Below are 24,613 nucleotides of genomic sequence, written 5' to 3'. Positions count from 1 at the left end.
TTATTTTTTTTTTGATAGAGATCACAAGTAGGCAGGGAGGCGGGCAGGAGGGAAGCAGGCTCCCCGCTGAAGCAGACAGCCCAATGCGGGGCTCGATCCCAGGACCCTGGGATCATGACCTAAGCCGAAGCCAGAGGCTTTAACCCGCTAGGCCACCCAGGCGCCCTTCTGAGTTTCTATTTTAAAAAAGAGTCACAGAGAATATGTCTTTGCCCTATAGTCTCAGCAGCTGGAATAGAAACTGTGCATTTTTACGTGCTGCATTGCTTAAACCTTACAACGCTTTTGCCCGGTGTGTCAGATAGCCTGTGCTAAGTTTGCAAACCACTCCACACTTCTACAACAGTCATTAGCTTACAGTTCTGTGGGCTGGCAATTTGGGGTGGGCACAGCTGGGGGTCCTCCCACTTGTATCCCCTCAACTCACTCCTGCGGCTGTATTCAGGTGGTAGACGGGGAGATGACGGGAGCTGCATGTTCTAGAATGGCCTCGTTCACCAATCTAGTAGTTGGCCGGCTGTTGGCTGGGCCCCTTGCTTTCCCTTCCTGTGGCCTCTCCAGAAGGCTGGCTCCAGCTCACAGCTAAACAGTTCTAATAGGGCAAAAGTAGAAGCTGCAAGGCCTCTGAAGGTCTGGATTCAGACCCAACATGCTGTCATCTCCTCCACGGTCCACTGATCAAAGCAGGTTACTTCACTTGGAAGACTGGGAAGTAGGTCACCCCTCTTCATGGGAATAAGTGCAAAACAGTGGCTGGCATCCATGTTTAGTGTACTGTGCAGACAGGTGTTATTATCCTATTTGGTGGGTGCCAAAATCTGGGTTCAGAAAGATTAACCATCCTACCAAATACATCAGCTCGTAAGTCCCAGAAGCAGGATGTGAGCCCAGGTCTGTCTGACCCCCCACGTTCTTCTGCTCTCTCCTGGTACATAGCTTCTCCCTTCTCTTCCCTCTCTTCCATTCTCTTTTCTTCCCTGTCTGCCTCTCCCTCCCTGGGTGGTGTGCCACCAGCTCTGGCTTAGTAACTAATAGCTTAGGGAAACTAGACTGAGAGTAGGATAATTCTAAGTGATCATTGTCATGCCTTTCTTTCTTATTTCCCTTTCTTTCCACCAATATGAGAAATAATGTAAACATGTAAAGCCATGTCTTCTGCTCCCACCCAAGGAGGGAAATCTGAGGAGAACAGAACTGAGGGGCACTGGGGGGGGGCAGGTGAGATGTACAAAGTCACATGAGTCCAACAGAAATTCAGGGACTAAGGTGTGGCATGGCTCCCAGACCTGTGCTCTGCCCCTCCCTGGACCCAAACCAGGAACAAAGGAGTCAGTTTTGATTCTCACTTTTCCTCCCACTTCTTTCCTTCATACATCACTTCATTAATAAATTGTATCAGGTGAACCTCCACAGTAGATCCCAAATCTGTCTGTTTTCCTCGGTCCCCCCTGCCACCTGTTACTCTCTGTGATCCACCGTCATCTCTCTCCAGGACCACCTGTTACTCTCTGCTCCCACCGTTGTCCCCTAAGGCCCTTCCTCCCCATGACAGTCAGCATGATAATTTAAAGACATAGATCAGATAGCAGCAGCCCCTTCAAACAAAACCCAGCCATGGCTCCCCATCACTCTCTGGAAAAATCCCTGGCTTTTTTGCAATCTACAGATCCCTTGAACCTGGCCCCTTCCTTCCCCTGAATTTCATCTTTCACCCCTGGGTTCTGGCTTTCCTAGTTTTATGCCATGAAGTGGCCATCAGCAGCCCCCACGTCTTACAAAACTTGTCCCAGCTCCTCATGATCCTTTCTATTATATTAGTCATTGTGTGTGTGTGTGTGTGTGTGTGTGTGTGTGTGTGTGTGTATTCTACAAAGAAGCCTTCTCCATTGGCTCTAGCTAAGGTTTATAACACCTGCATCCTCATTACCCTCTGCTAATTCACCCTGTCCTTTTTCTTTTTAGCACCTAAAATTATTTATAATTCTGTGTTTGTTTACTTGTTTACGATCACTATTCTCTAACAGAGTATAATCTCTAAGAGGGCAGGAACTCTGTCAGTTTGTTTCCAGCATGTACTAGGAGCCCAATACAGTGCCTCCATCTAGAAGGAACTCAATGCATACTCTGTTCCAGTCCCAGCTGGTTACTTGGCAAGGTATGCTAACCTCTCCAAGCCTCTGTCCACTAGTCTGTAAATTGAGAGCAATAATTCCTACATCTAGGAGTTGTTGTGAAGTTTGAATGAAATGATAATATATACAAAACACTTCAAAAACTGTAGGGCAGGGACACCTGGGTGGCTCAGTTGGTTAAGCGTCTGCCTTCAACTCAGCTCATGATCCGCAGTCCAGGGATGGAGGTTCCCTGCTCCGCGGAGAGTCTGCTTCTCTCTCTGCCTCTCGCCCCACTCATGTTCTCTTTCTCTCTCTCTCACTCTCTCAGATAAATAAATAAAATCTTAAAAAAAAAAAAAAACAATGTGTAGGGCACACGCTAGCCATGTGACGAATTATTTATGCCCCCACTTAGGGTCAAAAAGGTAGTAGAGTCATGCTGACCCTGGCTCTGACAAATGCCAAGTGCTTTCCAGGCTTTTCCATGAAGTGTGGACTTCGGACAAGTGGGAAATCTTTTAACCTGCTCTCCACAGTGCCTGCATTTCCAGCCAGTGTGGATATGATTATAATTAGAGTTGCAAGACTCCTGTTTCATTTCAAAAGGATTCTGGGTATAGTACGCAACCTACCTCCAGTATGTGTCCAGAAGCAGATCCCTTTGGCAGGTGTTCTCATTTGGGCCCGTTCTCATCTTCTCGTACAATATCAGGAGTGTCTGTTTCGATTACCCTCCTTAGTCTCAGATGCCATGTGAGAAGAGATTTGCCATATGTGAGGTTTCAAATGGTGACCACTCAGCTAATGCACAGCTCTCACCGGCTCTCGTCACTTCCTAAATGAACAGTAGCTTGGACAAACTCACTTGCGCAGAGCCATGCCTTTTATTAGCAGCCAGAGAATGGTCTGTAATGGGAGAAATTACTCTATTCATGCATCTCTCCCAAGGAAAACATTCTTTAGCTTGTCAAGCCCGGGGAACCTCTTACTAGAAACTACAGCAAAGTCAATTTCTCTATTCTCGCCAACTGAAGGATTCAGAACACACCTCACTGCAGACCCTAAATTAACAATCCAGCTGGAAGGGGAGTCGAGCCTCTTTGAAAATGGGCGGGGATGTCCAAGTGGGCAGGACTCAAATCAAAGCGGAGCCCAACCTGGGCGTTTACATATTTCAAACCTATTACCCCCTTTTCTGCAGAGCTCTTTTGATGGTAACTCTTCACCAGGCAGAGTGAGGGTAATGGCAAGATCCTACTGATCTTCAGAGGCAGCTGACTTTTTTTTTTTTTTTTGCTCCTTTTTATCTAATGATTTCCAATTTTAGCAAGCTGTGCTAAGGAGCCTCCAAAGTCATAAGAGTCCTTGATGGGATTCCTTTGCGTAAAAGAAAAACCCATATCTATAAGTACAAAGAAGCAGGTTGGTTTTGAACAGCGTGAATCGCAATTCGCTTTGCATTGATCCTTCCAAGCCCTGGATTAAAACAAAGGCATACTTGTATTTCAAGTCCACTTTGGGTGAAGCCGCTCATTGATGAAATGGCAGATGAAGTGACTGTGATGCAAGATTTCAACCCAATCTCCACCACCTTCTTTGTTTGTTTTTAAAGATTTGTTTATGTATTTGAGAGAGAGAGTGCATGCATGCACGCACAAGTGAGGGGAGAAAGAGACTCCCAGGCAGACTCTTGTACTGAGTGTGGAGCCTGACTCGGAGCTCGAGCTCATGACCCTGAGATCATGACCTGAGCCAAAGCCAAGAGTCAGACGCTCAACTAACTGAGCCACCCAGATGTCCCTCCTCTGCCTTCTTTGATCCTTAGCTGCATGCCATGACTATCTGCTATAGAATCTGCTATATGACTCAGCTGATGGCTCTGGTTGTTTCACACCAGAATAGAAGTACCGCCATGCCCTATGCCCTCTGCCCTCCAACAAGACAAAACCAATATAAGCAATGTTGTTGGGGATCGTGACTGAGTCAGAACACAGCTTTGAGTGTACCCATTCAGCTTTTCCTGTGGAGACCCCTGGCAACTAACAACTGAAATGTCCCTTCAGTGCTTCTCAGTCAGCTTGCTTGAAGTCAGAAAACCTTGCTGTCCCCTGACTCCAAAACAGACCCTGCATCAGGCACTCAAAGTCAGAGTTAAGACCCCATTCCCACCCTCAAGGAACTTAAGGTCCAACTCTAAACTCTTAGAAAAGAAGTTCTAGAAGAGTAGGTAACTTGTGCCAAGTTGCACTATTTATAACGGACTGATCCAGTATTGGGACCCAAGTTTATTCTTTAATTCAAAGCCTCTCCCTTTTTAACTATACCTCACTGTATCCCCTTTCCACACTGCAATATAATTATTTATAATTGCTTTTCAATTGCAGCTATTAACATTTATTTGGCTCCACCTAACTTAAGAGGTGATTGGCGGAGACATATTAAGGTATAAAAGCATATTATAAATGCTGAATATATTCACATATGTTAAATATATTTATATATTTAAAATAAAAATGAAATTGGTCTATCTCTGGGTGATTTAAAGGATGTTCATTTTATTTACAGTATTCTGTATTTTTTGTTTGCTGAGATTGCATTGAATCTGTATTTTTGAAATGTTTTTAAAATAAAATATATATGGCAATGCTTTTTAGACTATAAAGTGCTAATAACTATTAGCTACTGAATTCACTGGGTGTAATAAGACTCTCAATGCATGGATTAGGTTAAAAGCACATCTAATCAACCTTGATAGTTGACGCTGATAAACGTGCCATTGCTCTCAGAACAGTAAGACTGGTTTTTAAGATCATGCTATCTCAGATTAGGGGAGTCCAGCTTTGTCCAGCTTTATCTGTCTAGAAATGGTTGGTTGTACTCTCACATCTGTTATCAGCCACCTTCCCTCAAGGGGTCCTTGTAGAAATCTGGTTTTAATGACACTGCATGTGAATTTGGGTTCCCAGCTCCTTGAGCATATGGATAATAGCGAGCTACTACTGGGCCAGGCCCCCTGGAACTTCTTCATTTGGGATATAAGCCTTCTTTTGCCTCCTTAGAAACCAACCTCTGCTAATAAACGCCACTCCTGCTATCTCAAGAAGGCCTACCAATTTCCTCGCACAGACTTACTGATCTTTGGCCAACCAACCCTTTGTGTATAGAAGAAAGAGTCCCCTCCCTTTGGAAAAAGGAGGATTGGGCTTCCACAGACATTCAGATCAAGGCTGGTAATAGAACCTTCTAAGGGGTGTCAGCCTAGTACTTCTGGGCCTACACATTTATATATCAAGATAGCTGAAGGAATATATTTTTAATTTAATCTGAGGTTCCTTCCAGACACTTATTATATTGGTACATGCTTTCAAGCAGAGTGCTTTATAGCTGGGAGGTAAAATGATATTTTACAATAGTACTATGATTTCAAAGCCACATTCAGTTGCACTGTTATCTCCCTTAAGCATTACAGCAGCCCTGTAGAATTATTACCTACATTGCAGTGAGGAGACCAAGTCTTAGAAATCCAGGATGCTGAGTCCAAGATTCAAGGGCAAGACCCAATACCAGATCTTCTGACTCCAAATGCTGAGCAATTTCCACCACTTTTCTAAAATTAAAAAACTGACCCTGGATCACAGCTGAGCATGTATGGAGTGGGAATGATCCTAGTCTCAATGAAGCCAACTACTGCAAAAAAGAAGAAAAGGAGAGGGGAAAGAAGCCAATGCCTACTGGGCTTCCACTCTGTGCTAGCTGGTTTATTTCTGCACTATCTCCTTTAAATGCCATTTCTTTCTCCATGTGATCAAAATAGAAATAAACAAAGATTCCGTTAGGTCCCCAAAGTCACATAGCTTCCAAGTAGCAAAACTGAACTGACAACCATTCTTTCTGGTCCTCAAACACACCATCTTAGCACACTTCACACCTCATTACAACTCACAGGGCCTCTATGCACATGGCAGATTTTAAAAGGCTTAGCCAACAAACGTTCTGTGTTGTGGGGAGGTTGGTGTTCCTAAGGACACACACGTATCCCTTCCTTTCTTCTGGCCCTCCAACACTGTTTTCTTTTCCACACTGCTGACATTTCTTCTGCCCCCTCCCCCCTTGCAGCCTGCGTGGTGGTAGTTTCTGTGATTGAACAGCTTGCTCAAGTTCACAACTCCACGGTGGAGGCCTCCATGGAGAGACTCTGCAGCTACCTGCCGGGTAAGTACAGAAAGGGTCATGCAGCTGTGGGTCTGCTTCTTTGTTTGATTCTTGGGTCATCAGGAGTGAGTTTATACCCTACACCTGCTTAGGGAGGAGAAAGTAATTGAGGTGTTTATGTGAGTTGATATTTTTATGAGACTAATAGAAATTAAAACAAACACACAAAAAACCACTCTAGTATATTTGTGCTCCCCGATGTTCATTTTCCATCATGGCGGGATGAGACTGCTGTGGACATTTATGGAATAAAACATAGAATGGCTAATTTTTGTTTCATGTGTTACATTTATAAGGATTTGCCCACCAACTGGGGTTCATTGCCTTAAGTACCAAGAAGGTCAAAATAATGAAAAAAATGGATAATTTTCAGTGATTTATGTTAGTTTAACCTCATACACATTCCCAGAGGCACCCAGAGCCCTACCAACACAGAGCTTTGTTTAGGCTGAGAAGACAGCTGATCTTAAAAACCTAACTGGGGAAAATAATCTGGGAACAGCCCATGGATTTGAACAGGATCTCAATTAAATTATTTACCCATCCTCCAAAAAAAAAAAAAAAAAAAAAAAAAAAAGAACTGATTGATGATTTAAACAAGTTGTGGGGGGAGGAGTTAAGATGGTGGAGGAGTAGGAGATCCCGGAGCTCCTCTCGCCCCCCAAACGCAGCTAGATAGTTATCAAGTTATTCTGACCACCCAAGAAGTCCATTCGGGGTCTGAAAGAACTGCAAGGCTCCAAGTGGAAAAGCGACCACCTTTTGGGAGGTAGGAAGTGCAGAAATTCACCGGGGGAGACTGAGCTGTGGAAACGGGGCAGAGAGGGAGCCTGCTTGGGCGAGCTACTGCTAAGTATTAGAGGCCTCTGAACGCAAAATCTGAACTTTTAAGTTCCTTATGGGGGCAGATAAGCCAGGATTAAAGGTGCTCAGGTGGCGAAAAGGGGCAGAATCCCAGGAGTGACCAGGTAGTCTGAGGATCCCCTGGGTTTCAGGAAGAATGCGTGGCACCAAGGGGCGCCTGGGTTCCCAGGCATAGAAGCCAGAGGCCCGAGAGAGCAGCGGGACTTCGTGCAGGCTTTCCGCTATAAAGTGTGGACTCCGCGTCGGTCTGGCGACCCCTTTCCTGGGAGGGGCAGGCAGGCGTGGGGAGAATCTCTCCCAGGGGAACAGTGTGGTTTGAGGGGTGGGTGACCGCGAAATTTGGTTTTGAAATTCAGTCACATGCCAGAAATAAAAAGGCTCGGACACAGGCAGAGTGAATGCAGGGTTCTAGCATACACGGGGGACACAAATAGGGTGACTGTTTGCTTTTCTTTGAGGGCTCACAGAAGAGTAGGGGGTGTGAACTGTCAGCTCCGAGGCGGGAGAGCAGGGCGCCGCCATATTCATCCCGCACATCCGCGTTGATAAGGGTTCAGGGAGCAAAAACAGCGCCACCTAGTGGAGGCCAGAGCCCTGGCCACCAAGCCTCACCCCACTGAGCCCTGGAGAGGGGTTTCCACGGAGACAGGTCGGCTTGAGAATCGGTGCAGAGGACACTCCCGCAGCCGACCAGCAGAAACAACTAGCTCCCACCAAGTTTATTATCATTGAGTGCTGCAAAGCTTCAGCTCTAGGGGAAATAGGATTGAGCTTCCTTTTTACTTGTATTCTATATTTCTTTTATTCTTCTTATTTTTTTTCATTTAATAACACAAGAAACGAGATGTTGATGAGGATGAGGAGAAAGGGGAACTCTCTTGACAGTGGAAATGCAAACTGGTACAGCCGCTCTGGAGAATAGTATGGAGGTTCTTCAAAATGTTAAAAAATACAATTACCCTGTGATTCAACAGTCACGCTACTAGGTATTTACCCAAAGGATACACAGGTACAGATTTGAAGGGATACATGCACCCCAATGTTCATAGCAGCATTATCAACAATAGCCCAACTATGGAGAGAGCCCAAATGTCCATCAACAGATGAATGAATAAAGAGGTGGTACATATACAATGGAATACTCCTCAGCCATCAAAAAGAATGAAATCTTACCATTTGGAACAACGCGGATAAAGTTAGAGTATTATGCTAAGTGAAATAAATCAGAAAAAAACAAATATCATATGATCTCATTTACTCTGTGGAATTTAAGAAAGAAAAGAGAGGAACATATGGGAAGGGGAAAAAGGGAAAAAAGGGGAGAGGGAAACAAGCCATAAGAGACTCTTGAAAAGAAAACAAACTGGGGGAGATGATGGTGGTTAATGGAGGGAGGTGAGGAGGTGAGTGAGCGATGAGATAGATGGGCGATGGGTATTAAGGAGGGCGCTTGTTATGATGAGCACTGGGTGTTGTATGTAAGTGATGAACCATGGAGTTCTACTCCAGAAATCAATATGCATTATATGTTAACTATCAAAATTTTAAATAAAAAAAAAGAAATAGAAATAGAAAGCATAATTAGTGAATTTGCAGATTTGGGTATAATAGGTATTATGTTTGATGATTCAATCATAATTTAACATTATCTCCATCTTCTAGAATGAATAAAACTGATTAGGTACAAAAATACACAAGTTGTGTATTTCTCTTTCAATCTCAACAAAATCGAGAAAATGCTGATTCTGTTTCCCTTATAGATCCTTTATAGAATACTATTAAGTGAACAATCACAATGGGTAAACTTCTTTGAGAATCAAATTGTCATTGATTTAACGTTAAGAAACAAATTCATCAAGGATGAATTTTCTTGAAGTAAGAAAGCTAGACTAATGGCGTCTGTGTCTTGGGCTTATACAGCATGTTGTGTGAACAGCACAGAAGCATTTTCGGAGGATTTACTGCATTCAGTTACAATATGCATTCACAAGCTAAATTTCTTGGAATTTAAACTAAAGATCAAGAGAGAATAAAACAGATGTGTTTACAATGTCCCAGATTAACCATTGCTAAGGTTTTGACATATTTACATCATCTTTCTTTTATGGAATTAGAATGTGGCAGATAAATTTGAAACACCCTTTGGCTTCCCCTCACCCCCAGTTCCTTTCTCCTCCAATCTCCTTAGAGGGAACCACTCATATGAACTTGATGAGTATTGTTCTTGTTGAGCTTTATACTTTCACATTCACTTGTATGAATTCATAAACAATTTATGGTATTATTCAGTGAATAATTTTTTAACCTGTTTTTGGTAAAACAAAATGTTTTTAAAATGTTTGATATGTCTTTTAAGTCTATTTTAATCTACAAGTTTTCTTTCCTTCCCTTTTCTTTGCCATGTAATTTAATTGTGGGATTTGCTCTATAGAGTTTCCCACAGCCTGGATTTTGCTGATTGCTTCCCTGTGATATGGTTGAGTATGTTGTTGTGTGTTCTGTATTTCGTGAAAATTTGCAGCTAGATCCAGAGGCTTGATCAGACTCCAGTTTGATTTCTTTGGCAAGACTATAAGTGGTGATGTTTTCTTTCATTGAGAGGCCATTAAATGTGGTTTTTCCTTTTTGTGATATTAGCAGCTGTTGATGCTCAATAACCCAATCTATTAGTTAATTGGGAGCTGCAAAATGGTGCTATTCTAAATAACATTCATATTATATTTAGTGGTGGAAATGCATTAGAGACAGTTCCCTCATCCTCATCATATTTTAAAGACATGTTCCCCACAGTCACTAATGATAATGTTTATAGTAAGAAAGTCCAGATACATTCCTGATTCCTTTGCTCTACTTGCCAGTTTTCAAATAATTCATTCCTTTCTGTGATCATCCCACAGTAGTCAATCACTTTTCTTTAAAATACCAATATGAACTCTTGAATTTATACGTATTTCATGAGTTTGTTTTGTTTTGTTTTGTTTTTTTCAATTACCATCCTTCTGTAACTCAAACTGTCTCATGTTTGACCAGTGGGAACTTCAAGTTGGCTCCTGAGTCCCTTTGACACGAGTCTAAGTAACGTTTGATAGCTTCCTTACTAATTGATACAAGATGTTCCAGCCCTGACTTGTGCTTTTCCAGCCCCAGGCTTGAAATCAATCATTTCTCTCAAAAGCTCTGGTTTCCATTATTGGGAAATAGTATTTTAAGACCACAATCTGGGTGTTCATTGGCCACTGAGTTTGTCATTCTTTCTGGGTTTCTTTAGTAGACAATGCTAGGAAAAAAACATATATTTATATATACATACATTTACCTATATTACATATAATTTTAAGACAAAATGTCTAGTGAGTTCATACTAACATTTCAAATTCAGGATTACAGGATTCTTTTCTTGACAGGATTTTCTTCTTAATCTCTTCTGAATCTTATCTGTATCTCTTCTTTCCATACTTGAAGGCCTAATTCTCAAGGGCAGAGGGATAAAATATCCCATCATGACTCATTCACCTCTCCCTCATTACATATATAACGTCTCAGAATGTCAGTCCTCGTCCTGCTACCATTAATATACTTTATAATCACTGAAAGCAGTTAACATTGTTTTTTGCATATACTTTTCCTGTTTCTCCACCCTTTCTAGTCATTGACTATATGCCCTAAGCATACAGCTATTACGGATGATACCCATTCCCTGCCCGCCCTCACTTTGTCTCGGTCCCATCAGCAACTATTTGATCGATGTTCACCACCAGCCCTTATGAGGATGTCTCTCTAGCTGAGCTGTTGTCTAAAGTTCATTCCTCAGGAGGGACTCATGGGAACAATATTCCCTGAATTCTTTCCTGTCAATAGCTAGCTCTCTGTGCCCTTTACACTTGAAAATCAGTTGTTTTTCTGGATATGTAAATCCTTGGCACACAATTTCTTTCCCTCAGTATCTTAAATGTGTCTTTAAAAAGCCTGCTGGTAATCTAATTCCCTTTTTCTTGTAAGTCACTTGCTGTTTTTGCCTAGAAATTTAAAGATTGCTTTTTCCTTTCTTCTCCAAAATTCAGTCATCTAAGTAGAATGTGTCTTGGTGTTAGTTGTTGTATGTTGACGTCAGGCACAGAGAATATTCTCAAGTACATTTTTTTATAATTTCAGGAAAGTTGTTTACTTGTTCAGTTTCATTGATTTGGTTTTCTTTTTCAGAGATTTCTAATATCCGTATTTTCAATCTCTTTTGCCTAACCTCGATATGTTGCCTAGCTATTGAATAGTTTCTATCCCTTTATTTTTTCTCTTGAAAGTTTTGCTCCTTTTCACCTTGTATTTTACTTAAGACATTAGCTATTATGTTCAGTTCTTGTATACACTCTAGTTCAGACTTCATTTCTCTTATAATCTTGTATTTTTCCCTGAGTTCTTTTATTCCATGTCTGAGTTATTCTAATTCTGATTTCTGTTGTTCTTTCACGACTTGTAACATTTTATTAATGCTCCTTAACTCATTACGAAATACTATGTTATTTTTTAATCCTTTTTTGGGCTTGACTTTCTGGCATGCTTTTGCTATCTATAAGGATGTGATTCTGTTCCTTATTCTTTTTTTCTTATAATAACTTTGTATGGGAGTTGACCTAGATACATTTCTGTTGCTCATTTTTATGTGAAATTAGTTTTCCAAAACTCTTAAAGAGAAGTGGTTCAAGGTACTTTTCTAAATGCATAAAACTTTTTCTGTTGTTCCTGTGTAGTGTTAAAACACACACACAGACACACAAACCACAGCAGCTTGCTTGCTGAGAGAGTTTCTGACTGTTTCCCTGCCCACTTTTATCTGGATTTTCTCTTTCCTTTGCTTCTGTCCAGCTCAGTGTTGTTTCCAAACCCAGCAGTTTCTCCTCAGTATGCACACTGTCCTGTTAGGGAGCACTGGCAGGTCAGTTTCTGCAATTTATACATGCCTGGACAAGCCAGCCATCTTAGTCCTTCTGCCTTGAGCCCTTTGTACTCTCATCTGTCACAGTGGGCCAAACCCCTCCCAGTCTCAGGTGCTGTACTTTAATTGGTCCACCATACTTTCTGAGCAATACCTATGGGCTATCTGGGGATTCCCCTACTCTCAGGTTTCTCTGGCATTCCATTGCTTCCCTTTACTTTCTGTCATATAGACATTGATAACCCATAGGTCTTGTGGCCATGAGTGGTTTATCCTTGCCTAAATGTGTTTTGAGGTTCATGGAAATACCTACTTATGTTATAACAATTGTCCATGGATTTGGGGTTTTTCTTTCCAGGAGCTCGTTTTCCCCTCTTAGGTGGAAACTCAAAGAAATTCCAAAATTCCTCTGCCTTCAACATTATCTTTCCAGAATTCTCCCCGTGTGGGATTTTGCTTTCATAGTAATGTCTACTGTATGTATAGCTCTGCAACTTCTGTTTTTCACTCAACAGTATGTTTTTGAGATCTGTAGATCTATGTTAAGACCTAGAGACTTAGGTCAAGCCCCTTAATTACTCTACAGTTCTTCACCACATAAATGTCCCATATTTTCCTGACCCATCCCCCATTACTGGATGTTTACAGTGTATCATAAACCTGACTTTGCATTTTCACATCCCTGAATTAGAGAAAGAAGAGGAAAACATTATTACCATTTCACAAAACAGGAAAAAAAGTGAAAACAGTCATAATTATCATTAAGATTTGTTTATTGGTTGTCATTTCCGTGTAATAGACCACACTGAAGATAATCACCATTTGTACCTGGTGTTTGATTTTCTCTTTTTAGGCAAGGTTGTGTTGTTCAAAGATAAAAGGCTCAGTAAAAATCCTCCTTCCTAGATGACCTTGTCCTAATGTACTAGCGAAATGTAGCACAACAGGGACCAAGATTGCTGGTCTTCAGGGTATGGTCTGGGCTCTTTCTGACTCAACGCAGGACATTTCAGTGTCTGCTGAGGTAAATGAGAGGCAGAAGGCCAGATTCTGGTAAAATGAAAGTTGTTACTTTACCAAAGGAAGCAAAGTAGGTATTTCAGTTTCTGGGGTGGGTTACCTCTCAATTGAAAGAATTTCAAAGGATTAAGAACGCTGCTTGGGGGTGCCTGGGTGGTTCAGTGGGTTGGGCCGCTGCCTTTGGCTCAGGTCATGATCTCAGGGTCCTGGGATCGAGGCCTGCATCGGGCTCTCTGCTCAGCAGGGAGCCTGCTTCCTCCTCTCTCTCTCTCTCTGCCTATCTCTCTGCCTACTTGTGATCTCTCTCTGTCAAATAAATAAATAAAATCTTTTAAAAAAAATGCTGCTTGAGGTTATTTTCATTTTATTAATTAATGTTTTACCTCTGGATAAAAATAAGGTGCTCAGGGGTGCCTTGGGTGGCTCAGGGGGTTGAGCCTCTGCCTTCGGCTCAGGTCATGACCTCAGGGTCCTGGGATGGAGCTCCGAGTCAGGTTCTCTGCTTGGCGGGGAGCCTGCTTCTCCCTCTCCCTCTGCCTGCCTCTCTGCCTGCTTGTGATGTCTCTCTCTCTCTCTGTCAAATAAATAAATAAAATATTAAAAAAAAAAATAAGACGCTCAGTTCAGTAAAGGCTCTTTCATTTGACATACATTAAGTTAGGGTGGGCATTACTGTTTCCATTTTACGGAAGTGGAAACCAGGGCGTAGAATGGCCATGCAGATGGTAGAGGGTGACAAAGACACTTTGCCTCCTACCTCAGGACTTTTCCTTCTTGAAATCAAATAGGCCTGAACCATAGTGCCTACCAGAACCCCAGTATTGCCTCCTGTCTGGTGAGCCATGAGAATGGGGACAGAGGAAGTGAAATTATGGATTTCAACACACAGATACCATTTTATTTTTATTTTTTTAAAGATTTTTTATTTCTTCATGTAACAGAGAGAGAGAGAGATCACAAGTAGGCAGAGAGGCAGGCAGAGAGAGAGGGGGAAGCCAACTCCCTGCTGTGCAGAGAGCCCAATGTGGGGCTCGATCCCAGGACCCTGAGATCATGACCTGAGCCGAAGGCAGAGGATTAACCCACTGAGCCACCCAGGCGCCCCACAGATACTATTTTAAAAACTATTTTAAAATAGTATTGCTTTTACCTCCAAAGCAACACAAGCTCAGAAAACATAACTTTTAGCAGAATGAAAGCATGTAAACAACATTCTTGAGAATAATCACTCAGTAAATCATGTTGGCGTTTTCTTGCCTGAGAAGATTTCTTTTTTTTTTTTTTTTTTTGAATTTTGCAAAGCATTACTGACCTTCGGTTTCACCTGCTGCTTTTGCCTCTGGCTCTCATTAGTAAACACCTTGGAAGAATCTCAGAATTGTTTAATGAAAAAATGATTAATGGAATCATTCTCCCTAGGGATGAGCAGACTCCTATGCCCTAAGACCCTTGCTGGAACTTCATTCTTCTGGGGGTCACCTCTGCAAAAATCTTATCTTCATGGAATATGATAGCTAAAAACTCATGTAGATTGAAAATGAGGAAGGCAACTCTCCTCGTGTTCTGGAGATTCTGAAAATCTACGAACAAGCTAGAGAACACATAGCCTCAAAACTAGCTGTGTGGTCAGTTAATCTCCCTGTGCTTCAAATTTCTCACCAGTACTTAGTCTGTCACTGACCCTGTCATACTTGGAGTTGACAAAGCATCAAATAAAATGTCCTAAGTACACCTGACAGTCATGCTGCAAATAACATGGGCTTTTGGAGTAAAAAATACAATCTCTAACCGAACCAGTTGGCCGATCTGTGACTTGGGGCCTTAAGCTCTCTAAACCTGGACGTTCCTCCCTATATAACAAAGGTAAGAAGAAACACTCCCTCAAAAGATTCTTATGAGAAACTTCTTCACAGTAAATGTGAAGGTGAATGACAGCCTAGAATGTGCTTGGTGTTATTTACATACACGTGTGTACATCTAAGTACGATGACTGCTCACTGGCTCCTTTTTAACTCTTCTTTGCCCTTGGGAATGGCCACGATTTTTTTTCTCCGATGCTGTTCCAAGTCTGACTCTGTAGAAATTAAATGCTGTTGTACCTTCCTGGTCACAGAGAGTTTAACGGTGTATATTTTAAGTCAGGTAACTAGCAATATGTGAACAACTTTGTTTTCCATCACTAATGGTGAGGTTACAACTGATCATGGTGATTAGGCTCTATCTGGCTTGCTCTGGGGACTTTGCATGTCTCCACTCTGTACCCTACTGTGCTGATCTAGAATTTAGCTGTCAAGGGGTCATCTCATGCTTCAGACCAGCTATTGCTCCAGGAGCCCCTCACCCTTAAGCATCATAGAATCCATCTGAGAAATGATCACAGAATCCGTTCAAGAAATGGGTCATTCGGATGGTCCGACTCAGAGAGCGAGGGGAAACCAGCCACTCATTTCAACTTGAGCAAAACGAGGTTCCAACACACACACACACACACCAACGTCTTTTATTTTACCAGAAAGAAAGCAAATTTTCTCTTCCGAGAAGTACTGCAAGAGCAAACTATTGCCCAGCTCTCAGCTAAACTAGTTCTGTGTCAGGGTACTTGAAACTTGCTGGCAGAGTGCTTTGCCGATTCCTGTAGTTCTGAATGGCTGTTACTTAATTCTCCCAAGTTCCTAGATGGTCTAGTGAAGAAGACTGAGTCCCTGTCCCACCTTTTTCAGATGAAGGAATTGAAATCCAGAAAGGGTAAGCAGTCGAAGGTCAGAGGCAGGTGGACAGGTGTTGAAATCTGATCTCTGAGTCCTAGGACATCCGAGGTTCTCGACACTCTCCACTGCAGTGCCCTGACAAGGAGCTCCCCGGGGAAAAAGGGAGATGTTTTTATTTTAAAACAGGTGTACTGAGGTATAATCACATACCAGGCAATTCACCCATTTAAAATGTATAACTCAGTGGCTTTTAGTATATTCCCAGAGATGTGCATCCATCACCACAAAATTTATTTATATTTTTTTAATTTCAGTGTACCAGAATTCAACTGTTTATGTACCATACCCAGTGTTCCATGCAATACATGCCCTCCATAATACCCACCACCAGGCTCACCCTACCTCCTACCCCCTGCCCCTTCAAAACCCTCATATTGTTTTTCAGAGTCCACAGTCTCTCATGGTTCATTTCCCCCTCCAATTTCCCCCAACTCCCTTCTCCTCTCCATCTCCCCATGTCCTCTTTATTATTTCTTATGCTCCACAAATAATTGAAACCATATGATAATTGACTCTCTCTGCTTGACTTATTTCACTTCACTTATTTCACTTCACTTATTTCACTCAGCATAATCTCTTCCAGTCCCGTCCATGTTGCTACAAAAGTTGGGTATTCATCCTTTCTGATGGAGGCATAATACTCCATTGTATATATGGACCACATCTTCCTTATCCATTGTCTATTGAAGGGCATCTTGGTTCTTTCCACAGTTTGGCGACCGTGGCTATTGCTTCTATGAACATTGGGGTACAGATGGCCCTTATTTTCACCACATCTGTATCTTTGGGGTAAATACCCAGTAGTACAATTGCAGGGTCATAGGGAAGCTCCATTTTTAATTTCTTAAGGAATTTTCACACTGTTTTCCAAAGTGGCTCTACCAAGTTGCATTCCTACCAATAGGGTAAGAGGGTTCCCTTTTCTCCACATCCTCTCCAACACACATTATTTACTGTCTTGTTGATTTTGGCCATTCTAACTGGTGTGGTTTTGATTTGAATCTCTGATGGCTAGTGATGATGAACATTTTTTCATGTGTCTGTTAGCCATTTGTATGTCTTCATTGGAGAAGTCTCTGCTCATGTCTTCTACCCGCTTTTTGACATGATTATCTGTTTTGTGTGTCTTGAGTTTGGGGAGTTCTTTACAGATCCTGGATATCAACCTTTTGTCTGTACTGTCATTTGCAAATATCTTCTCCCATTCCGCGGGTTGTCTCTTTGCTTTGTTGACTGTTTCCTTTGCTGTGCAGAAGCTTTTGATCTTGATGAAGTCCCAAAAATTCATTTTCGCTTTTGTTTCCTTTGCCTTTGGAGACACATCTTGAAAGAAGTTGCTGTGGCTGATATTGAAAAGCTTACTGCCTATGTTTTCCTCTAGGATTCTGATGGATTCCTGCCTCGCGTTGAGGTCTTTTATCCATTTTGAGTTTATCTTTGTGTGTGGTGTAAGAGAATGGTCGAGTTTCATTCTTCTACAATTTGAATACTTTTTATTTCTTTTTGTTGTCTGATTGCTATTGCTAGGACTTCTAATACTATGTTGAACAAGAGTGGTGAGAGTGTGCATCCTTGTCGTGTTCCTGATCTCAACGGGAAGGCTGTGAGCTTTTTCCCATTGGGGATGATATGTGCTGTGAGTGTTTCATACATAGACTTTATGAAGTTGAGGAATGTTCCCTCTATCCCTATACTTTTAATCAGGAACAGTTGCTGGATTTTGTCAAATGCTTTTTCTGCATCAGTTGAGAGGACCATGTGGTTTTTCTCTCTTCTCTTATTGATTTGTTCTATGACATTGATTGATTTGCGAATATTGAAACATCCTTGCAACCCAGAGATAATTCCCACCTGGTCGTGGTGGATAATCTTTTTAATGTGCTATTGGATCCTATTAGCCAGGATCTTGTTGAGAATCTTAGCATCCATATCCATCAGGGATATTGGTCTGAAATTCTCCTTTTTCATCACCACAAACTTTAGAACATTTTCATTATATCGAAAAGGACCCTAGCACCTCTAAGCTTCACCACCCCAAATATTTATCCTCAAGAGACCCAAACAACCACGAGTCTATTCTCTCCCTCCACGCATTCGCTTCTTCTGTATATTTCATATAAATACAATTACATCTTTTTCACTTAGCATAATGGTTTTACCGTCCATGTTGTGGCACGGAGCAGAGTTTAATTACTCTTCATAACTGAATAACATTCTATTGTATGTATATAACCCACTTAGTTCATTCATTCATTTGTGAATGGACATTAGGGTTGAGTTGTTTCCACTTCTCAGCTATTTTAAAGGATGCCACTATGAACATTCATGTACACATTTTTGTGTGGATGTATATTTTTTATTCTTTTGGGTATATACCTATAAGTGTACTTGTTGGATCTTACGGCAACTCTATGTTGAACCATGTGAGGAACTAACTATAAGGCCATTAACCAAAGTGGCTGCACCGTATTCTGTTCCCACCTGCAGTGTATGAAGATTCTAATTTCTCCACATCAGTACCTGCTAATCTGTTGTGTTTATTACAGCATATCATAGTGGGTGTGAAGTGGTATCTTTCTGTGGTTTTGATTTGCATTTCCTGAATATCTAAAAAGGTTGAGCGTGTGCTTATTGGCCATTCATACATCTTCTTTGGAGAAAATCAATTCAGAAAATCTTTCCCTAAGTGTTTGATACCATTCCCCAGTGAAGCCACCTGATTCTGGGCTCTTCTTTGGGGGAAGCGTTTGATTACTAATTCAATCTCTTGTTATACATCTATCCAGATTGTCTATTTATTCTTGAGTCAGTTTTGACATCCTGTCTTCCTTGGAATTTGTTCATCTCCTCTAGTTATCTAATTTGCTGTCATCACATGTCATAGTATTCCCCGATGGTTCTTTTCATTTCTGGAAGGTCAGTGTGGGGATATGGTTTTAAGTTCCTACTCCCAAAGCATAGTGTGTTTGAAGTTCATGCTTTATTGTAGGAAAAAAAAAGTCCTATGGATAGATCTATTGGAATACAAAAATACTATTTACATTATTTACTACTGAGTAAAAATGAACTACTGGCAAGAGTTCCGAATATTTATGCTGTTCTTTCACTACCTGCCCTCCAGGCAAGGTGTGTGTAGCCCCGTTTGAGTTAAGCATGACAAGATTCTCATCAGGGAGAGATTCCCATCTTTTCCCAGGATAGCCCATCTGTCCTAATTGTGCTAAGGTTCTAATTCCCAGGGTTTCACAGTGGAGTCACAAACTGGAAAAACCGGTCCAGAGAGTTCATAGGTTTTATTGTGCAAATCAATCCACAAGGCATCCCTGTACTGTCACAGTGGAGAGGAAGGAGATTGCTTTGTTTATGTGTGTGTGTGTTGGTGGGGGTCGGGGGTCTGTGTGTTCTCTGGGGTAGATAGCAGTGCAGGGATCTTGACAGTCTCCTGTCTCTGGAATACCAACACCCAAAACCAAATAGCCTAAATGCAATCTTTTTTTCCCTGAATGAACACAAAAGAAGTGTATTTTTAACAAAGCTATATTTCAGCTTGCTTACTTCAATGTGAGTCCTGTTTCTTTTATTTCAACAAAGGAGAACTTCATCAACATTCAGATGTTCCTTGCTGTACAAAAGAAAATAAAACCCAAAAATGTAACTGTATTTTTATAATAAACTGGTGATCTTTATCATGCACGGTAAATAAAGTGGCATTCACATAATCCTAAAATGAGGTTTTAATGAATACATTAACTGTAACATTTTTCTAAACCCTTATAATTAATCACTTGAATTAATGCTAAATTAATCATTCAGCATCAGTTCCTAGTAAAGATGATTATTTTTAACTCATGTGTTAAATTCATCAGAATAAGAAATAATCTATTTCCCCTTCTTTATTTCTTCTTAGAAAAGCTGTTCTTGAAGACGACCTGCTATTTAGTGATAAGAATGTTTGGACCGGACCTCATAAAACTGTGAGTATGCCGGCACAGTAACCTGGGTCCGGTGTTGGGACATGGGGGCAACAGGAAAGCTGCCAGGCAGCTGGTTCCACTTCCAGCAGGATGTATTCACAGAACAAGGGCTTGAGCTGTGTTCCTGTTCTTGTTAGTAGTGGAGCATTCAGACCTGACTCAGATCGGTTGTCACTCGAGGCAAAGACTCCCCTTGAATTACAGTGTGGCACCTAGCTCGATTTCTCTTCAAGAGCATCTCAGAAGGAATTTTACCAACAAGTAACCAGATCCTACTGTCTGGACCTAAGCATTTAACCCTTTCTCCTGAGCTCCCCAAGGAGCCCCACCCTTTCCTTCTCTTCCTGCTCCGGTCCCAGGCTGTGTTCTTCCTAGGCTCTTCTCTCTCCTTCCTCGTGGGTTTCCTGGCCCTTTCCATTTCCCTAGCCCCAGCCCATGCCTCTCAGGTTCCCGCATGCATGTCATTATCATCAGTCTGTTTCCTTCTGTCTCTTATGTTTCTTTCTATTTTGAGCTCAGGTGCACTGAATCAGATAAATGATTTTCCTTCCTATTCATGGCATTTTTTCATCAGGGATCCATACATGGCTTTCTTACATTTATGATTTAGTTACTTTGAATAATGTAATTAGCTTCCAAACCCACCACCCAAAAAACTAAGTCTAGGACCTTAGTTATAATTTACTCTAACAGTCCAGTTCCTCTGTCATTCTCATGCTTTTCTCCTTCCAAGTGATAATCTCCATGTTCATCTTTCTCTTGCTTTCTTTTTTTTGTAGTTTTCGTATATGTGTATAAATACTTACGTTAATATGTATTATATTAAATTTATATATATTTATTTATGCTAATAAATATATGTAATATATTTATAAATAACAATAAATATAAATATATGTAATATACAAATATATGCAATATCAATAATTAGTATATAAGAAATATGTCAATAAAATATAGAAAATTAATCTTAATCAAATATTATTGGATTAATAGCTTAATGATTAATCATTATAATTAATGATAATATAATTACATAAAATAATTAGAATTTTACTACATTTATTATATATATATATATTGCTTTAAACCATATATTAGTTATTTCTTTAATTTATGAAGTGGGTAACACAATGTATATAATCTTCTGGGACTTACCACTTAGATTTATATGTCTAAGTTTCATCCATAACATAACCTAGTGTTGTTGCTGTAGCTCATTCCCTCTGACTATATAGAATATTGTGCCTCTACAAAAGTCAGTTCCTTCACTCTTCCAATCATGGGTTTTTGGGTTGTTTACTGGTTTTCTGTCTTGTGAATGATATGATGAATATTCTTATGTGATTCCTCTTTTATATGCCATAAGACTCAAAGCAGAGAGTCTTGAAAGCATCATTCCCCACAGCTAGGTAGCCTAGAATGGCAGAATATTAAGGACAAGAGGAACTGAAAATCATACAGTCCACAGTGGTCATGAGTGCTTCGTCATGCTCTGCACCTGCCTCTATCAATATGTACCTCACTTTGTTATAGTAAATGATTTCTAATGACCCCAGACTGTGAGTATTTGGAAGGCAGGAACACTTTCTTTTTAACTCATACTTCTATTACTGTCCCTGTCTCCTAACTGGATTCTAGGCTTCTAGGTCTGCCCATTGGCCTGCAAGCTGACAGTCCACATTCTAGCTGGCCAATATCTTTTAAATGCCAAACTAATATGGCACAAACATGAAATTCTTCAATATTCATGCCATTTGCAGGATTCCTTAGTGACATACACAGGGCTATTTATAAATCAGTCCCTGAGGACGTTTTCAGATTTATCCCTTCCATACTCCAAACCACTTGTAATTCTCCACACACACACCAAATGTTTTGGCCTCGGGACATTTGCCCTGCTCGATGCATCCGAAACCCCTACCCCAGACAAATTCTACTTCTTTAGACCTCAGCTCCTGGGTCACTTCCTGTGGAAGCTTTCTTGACCCTCTGCAGACTAAGATAGACATGTCAACTGCTGCCACCACGACCACCACACACACACACACACACACACACTCTCTCTCTCTCTCTCTCTCTCTCTTTTTCTTTCTCTCTCACTCACACCTAGGACCCCATGCAAACCCCAGGCACAGCATTTACCCCACCTTTGTGTAAAAGTGTGGACTTTTCTGAGTCGCTAACTAGATTGAAAGCCTTATGAGAGCAAAATGCTGAATATGTGGAAGGAAGGAAGGAAAAAAGGAAGGAAGGAAAGGGAGGGAGGAAGGAAAGGGAGGGAGGGAGGGAGGGAAGGAGAGGAAGAAAGAGAAGGCTTTGAATCTTCAGGGCTTGGTGCTATATTTGAGTCTTCAATATATATTGAGGGCCTTCCACAAATGCTTGTTTAATTAATTATTTTAAAAGAACAGAAGTATCACTACAGATGAGCTATGAGCTATGACTAGACTGTCCCAAAGAAATAGGTTGAACATATTAAATGAGAAAAAGAAAAACTTTTTAACCTATTCATTGAATCTGCTTATATACCTAGTATAAGCCAAGTGCTCTGGGGGAAATGTCAGCTTGACCACAGAGGTTCTGCTGGGCCTAGATCAGGGAACCAGAAAGGTAGGTGGGAAAAAGTCACAGAATCTAAAGAGGGCAGGGCATACGGATACCCAAAAGGGGGAGCCAGAGATTAGCTGCCACGTGTGCTGGGAACAAAAGGGCTGTGGCATGGGTTGGTGGAGAAACCCATTGCTCTTCTGTAGCTGCCTGGAGAGTGGCAAGTGCAGGAGACATTTAAGCACAAGGATCAGAAAGGACAGACAGACACTATACTAGGTACTGCAGATGTGAACTGTACAAGGGACAATCCCCACCTCAAATGACAACAAATGAACACAAGGTGATAGAGAAGAATGGTGCCAGCAAACCACAAAAGAGGAACACACCCTGAGTAGGTGTCGGAGAGGGGAGGACATTTTTCCCTGTGAGATGACTCAAAGTACTAAGATGACAAATTCTCGTTAGTATGGGCTGGGCCACTTGAAGAAAGTCAAATGTAGTAAATCATCGCTCTTCATGGCTCAGTCCACCATTAGTTTGATTTGTGAGTAATTTTCCAGTACTCATATTAGTTGTTTGCTGATAGACATTTCTTCTCTTAGTGTGTGCCCTTCTTACAACTTGTTTTAATCAATCACATATAGTTTTGGGTTGTTATAGATGCTGAAAATGACAACCTTATGATTTAGTTCTACCTGAATTTCAGGCTTCCAGTATTAAATGTGTTTCTTAACCCAGAGGGCATCCCTCCTCATTATTTGATACCAGTCAATTCTCAATGATTCATGAACTAATTATTTAGCAATTACATTTCCTGCCCATTGTCAAGCCACAGGATGTTTTTGGGAAATGGGACACCTGAGCATTCAGACATTCCTCCAAGAGCCTGGGTTGTGCAGGGAGGGGCTACTTCCAGGAGCAGCCAATCTTAGCCAGTACCAGGACCTCCGCTACTTGGTTTTGATTTCCATCGTGCCATTTGTTGCCATAGCAAGGCTGATGCTTGTCTTCTGTACATCTCACCTTGCTTCCTGGGATTTATTTATGCTTGCCTCTAAATCTCAAGCCCTTGTATTCCAAACCTAGGAACTCTCAGAGATCAGGAGACGCCTAAACTACTAACATTTTTTAGAAGAAAATGTGTAACAGGGTTTATAACATAGTACACCTTAAATGTAATTAATGTATTATTTAGACACCCAAAATACAAAGCAATATCTGTGCCATTCACAAGATAATTACAGCAGTACTCCCTTATCCAGAGGGGGGTACATTCCAAGGACCCCCAGTGAATGCCTGAAACCAGACAGTACTGAACTATATATATTTTTTGCTATACATACATCCTTGTGATAAAGTTTAATTTATAAATTAGGCATAGGAAATAATTAACAAAAATAATAAAATAGAACAATTATAACAATACACTGTAATATAAGTTATGTAAATGTGGTCTCTGTCTCTCTTTCTCTCTGAAAATATTTATTTCACTGTACTCACCCTTGTGATGATGTGAGATGATAAAATGTCTACATGTTGAAGTGAAGAGAGCTGAATGACAAGGCATTGTGATGTAGAGTTAGGCTACTTTTTTTTTCCATTATGTTCAGTTAGCCAGCATATAGTACATCACAAGTTTTTGTTGTAGTGTTCAACAATTCATTAGTTGCATATAACACCCAGTGCTCATCCCAACACAGGCCCTTCCTTAATACCCATCATCCAGGGATGCCTGGGTGGCTCAGTCAGTTAAGCAACTGCCTTCAGCTCAGGTCATGATCCCACGAGAAGGAGCCTGCTTCTCCCTCTGCCTGCCACTCCCCTGTTTATGCTCTCCCTCTGACAAAGAAATAAATAAAACCATTGGAAAAAAAAACTATCACCCAGTTACCCCTCCCCCTCCCATCCCTTCCTTTCTGCAATTACATTTGTTTCCTAGAGTCCAGAGTCTCTCATGGTTTGTCTCCTTCTCTGATTTCTTCCCATTCGGTTTTTCCTTCCTTCCCCTGTGGTCCTCCATGCTATTCCTTATGTTCCACATATGAGTGAAACCATATGATAATTTTCTTTCTCTGTTTGACTTATTTCACTCAGCATAATCCCCTCCAGTTCTATCCATGTCAATGCAAATGCTGGTTATTAATCCTTTAATTAATCCTGACAGCTGAATAATATTCC

At 41.1% G+C, this 24,613-nt stretch overlaps 1 protein-coding gene across 4 annotated transcripts in view; it reads left to right on the top strand.

Annotated features, from left to right (window-relative positions):
• Positions 1 to 24,613, top strand: part of AOAH (acyloxyacyl hydrolase) — a 167,379-nt gene that overhangs the window by 15,119 nt on the left and 127,647 nt on the right. For all 4 annotated transcript variants that reach the window (XM_045062878.1, XM_045062877.1, XM_004741964.3 and 1 more), the window contains 2 exons: positions 6,231 to 6,326; positions 19,816 to 19,882. In XM_045062878.1, coding sequence (XP_044918813.1) covers positions 6,231 to 6,326; positions 19,816 to 19,882 — 163 coding nt within the window. The remainder of the gene's footprint in view (positions 1 to 6,230; positions 6,327 to 19,815; positions 19,883 to 24,613) is intronic.

This window comes from Mustela putorius, unplaced genomic scaffold, assembly GCF_011764305.1.
Source record: "Mustela putorius furo isolate JIRA1106 unplaced genomic scaffold, ASM1176430v1.1 tig00003845_pilon_pilon_pilon, whole genome shotgun sequence".
Classification (NCBI taxonomy): Eukaryota; Metazoa; Chordata; class Mammalia; order Carnivora; family Mustelidae; genus Mustela; species Mustela putorius.
This window is presented reverse-complemented; position numbering and strand designations above follow the sequence as displayed.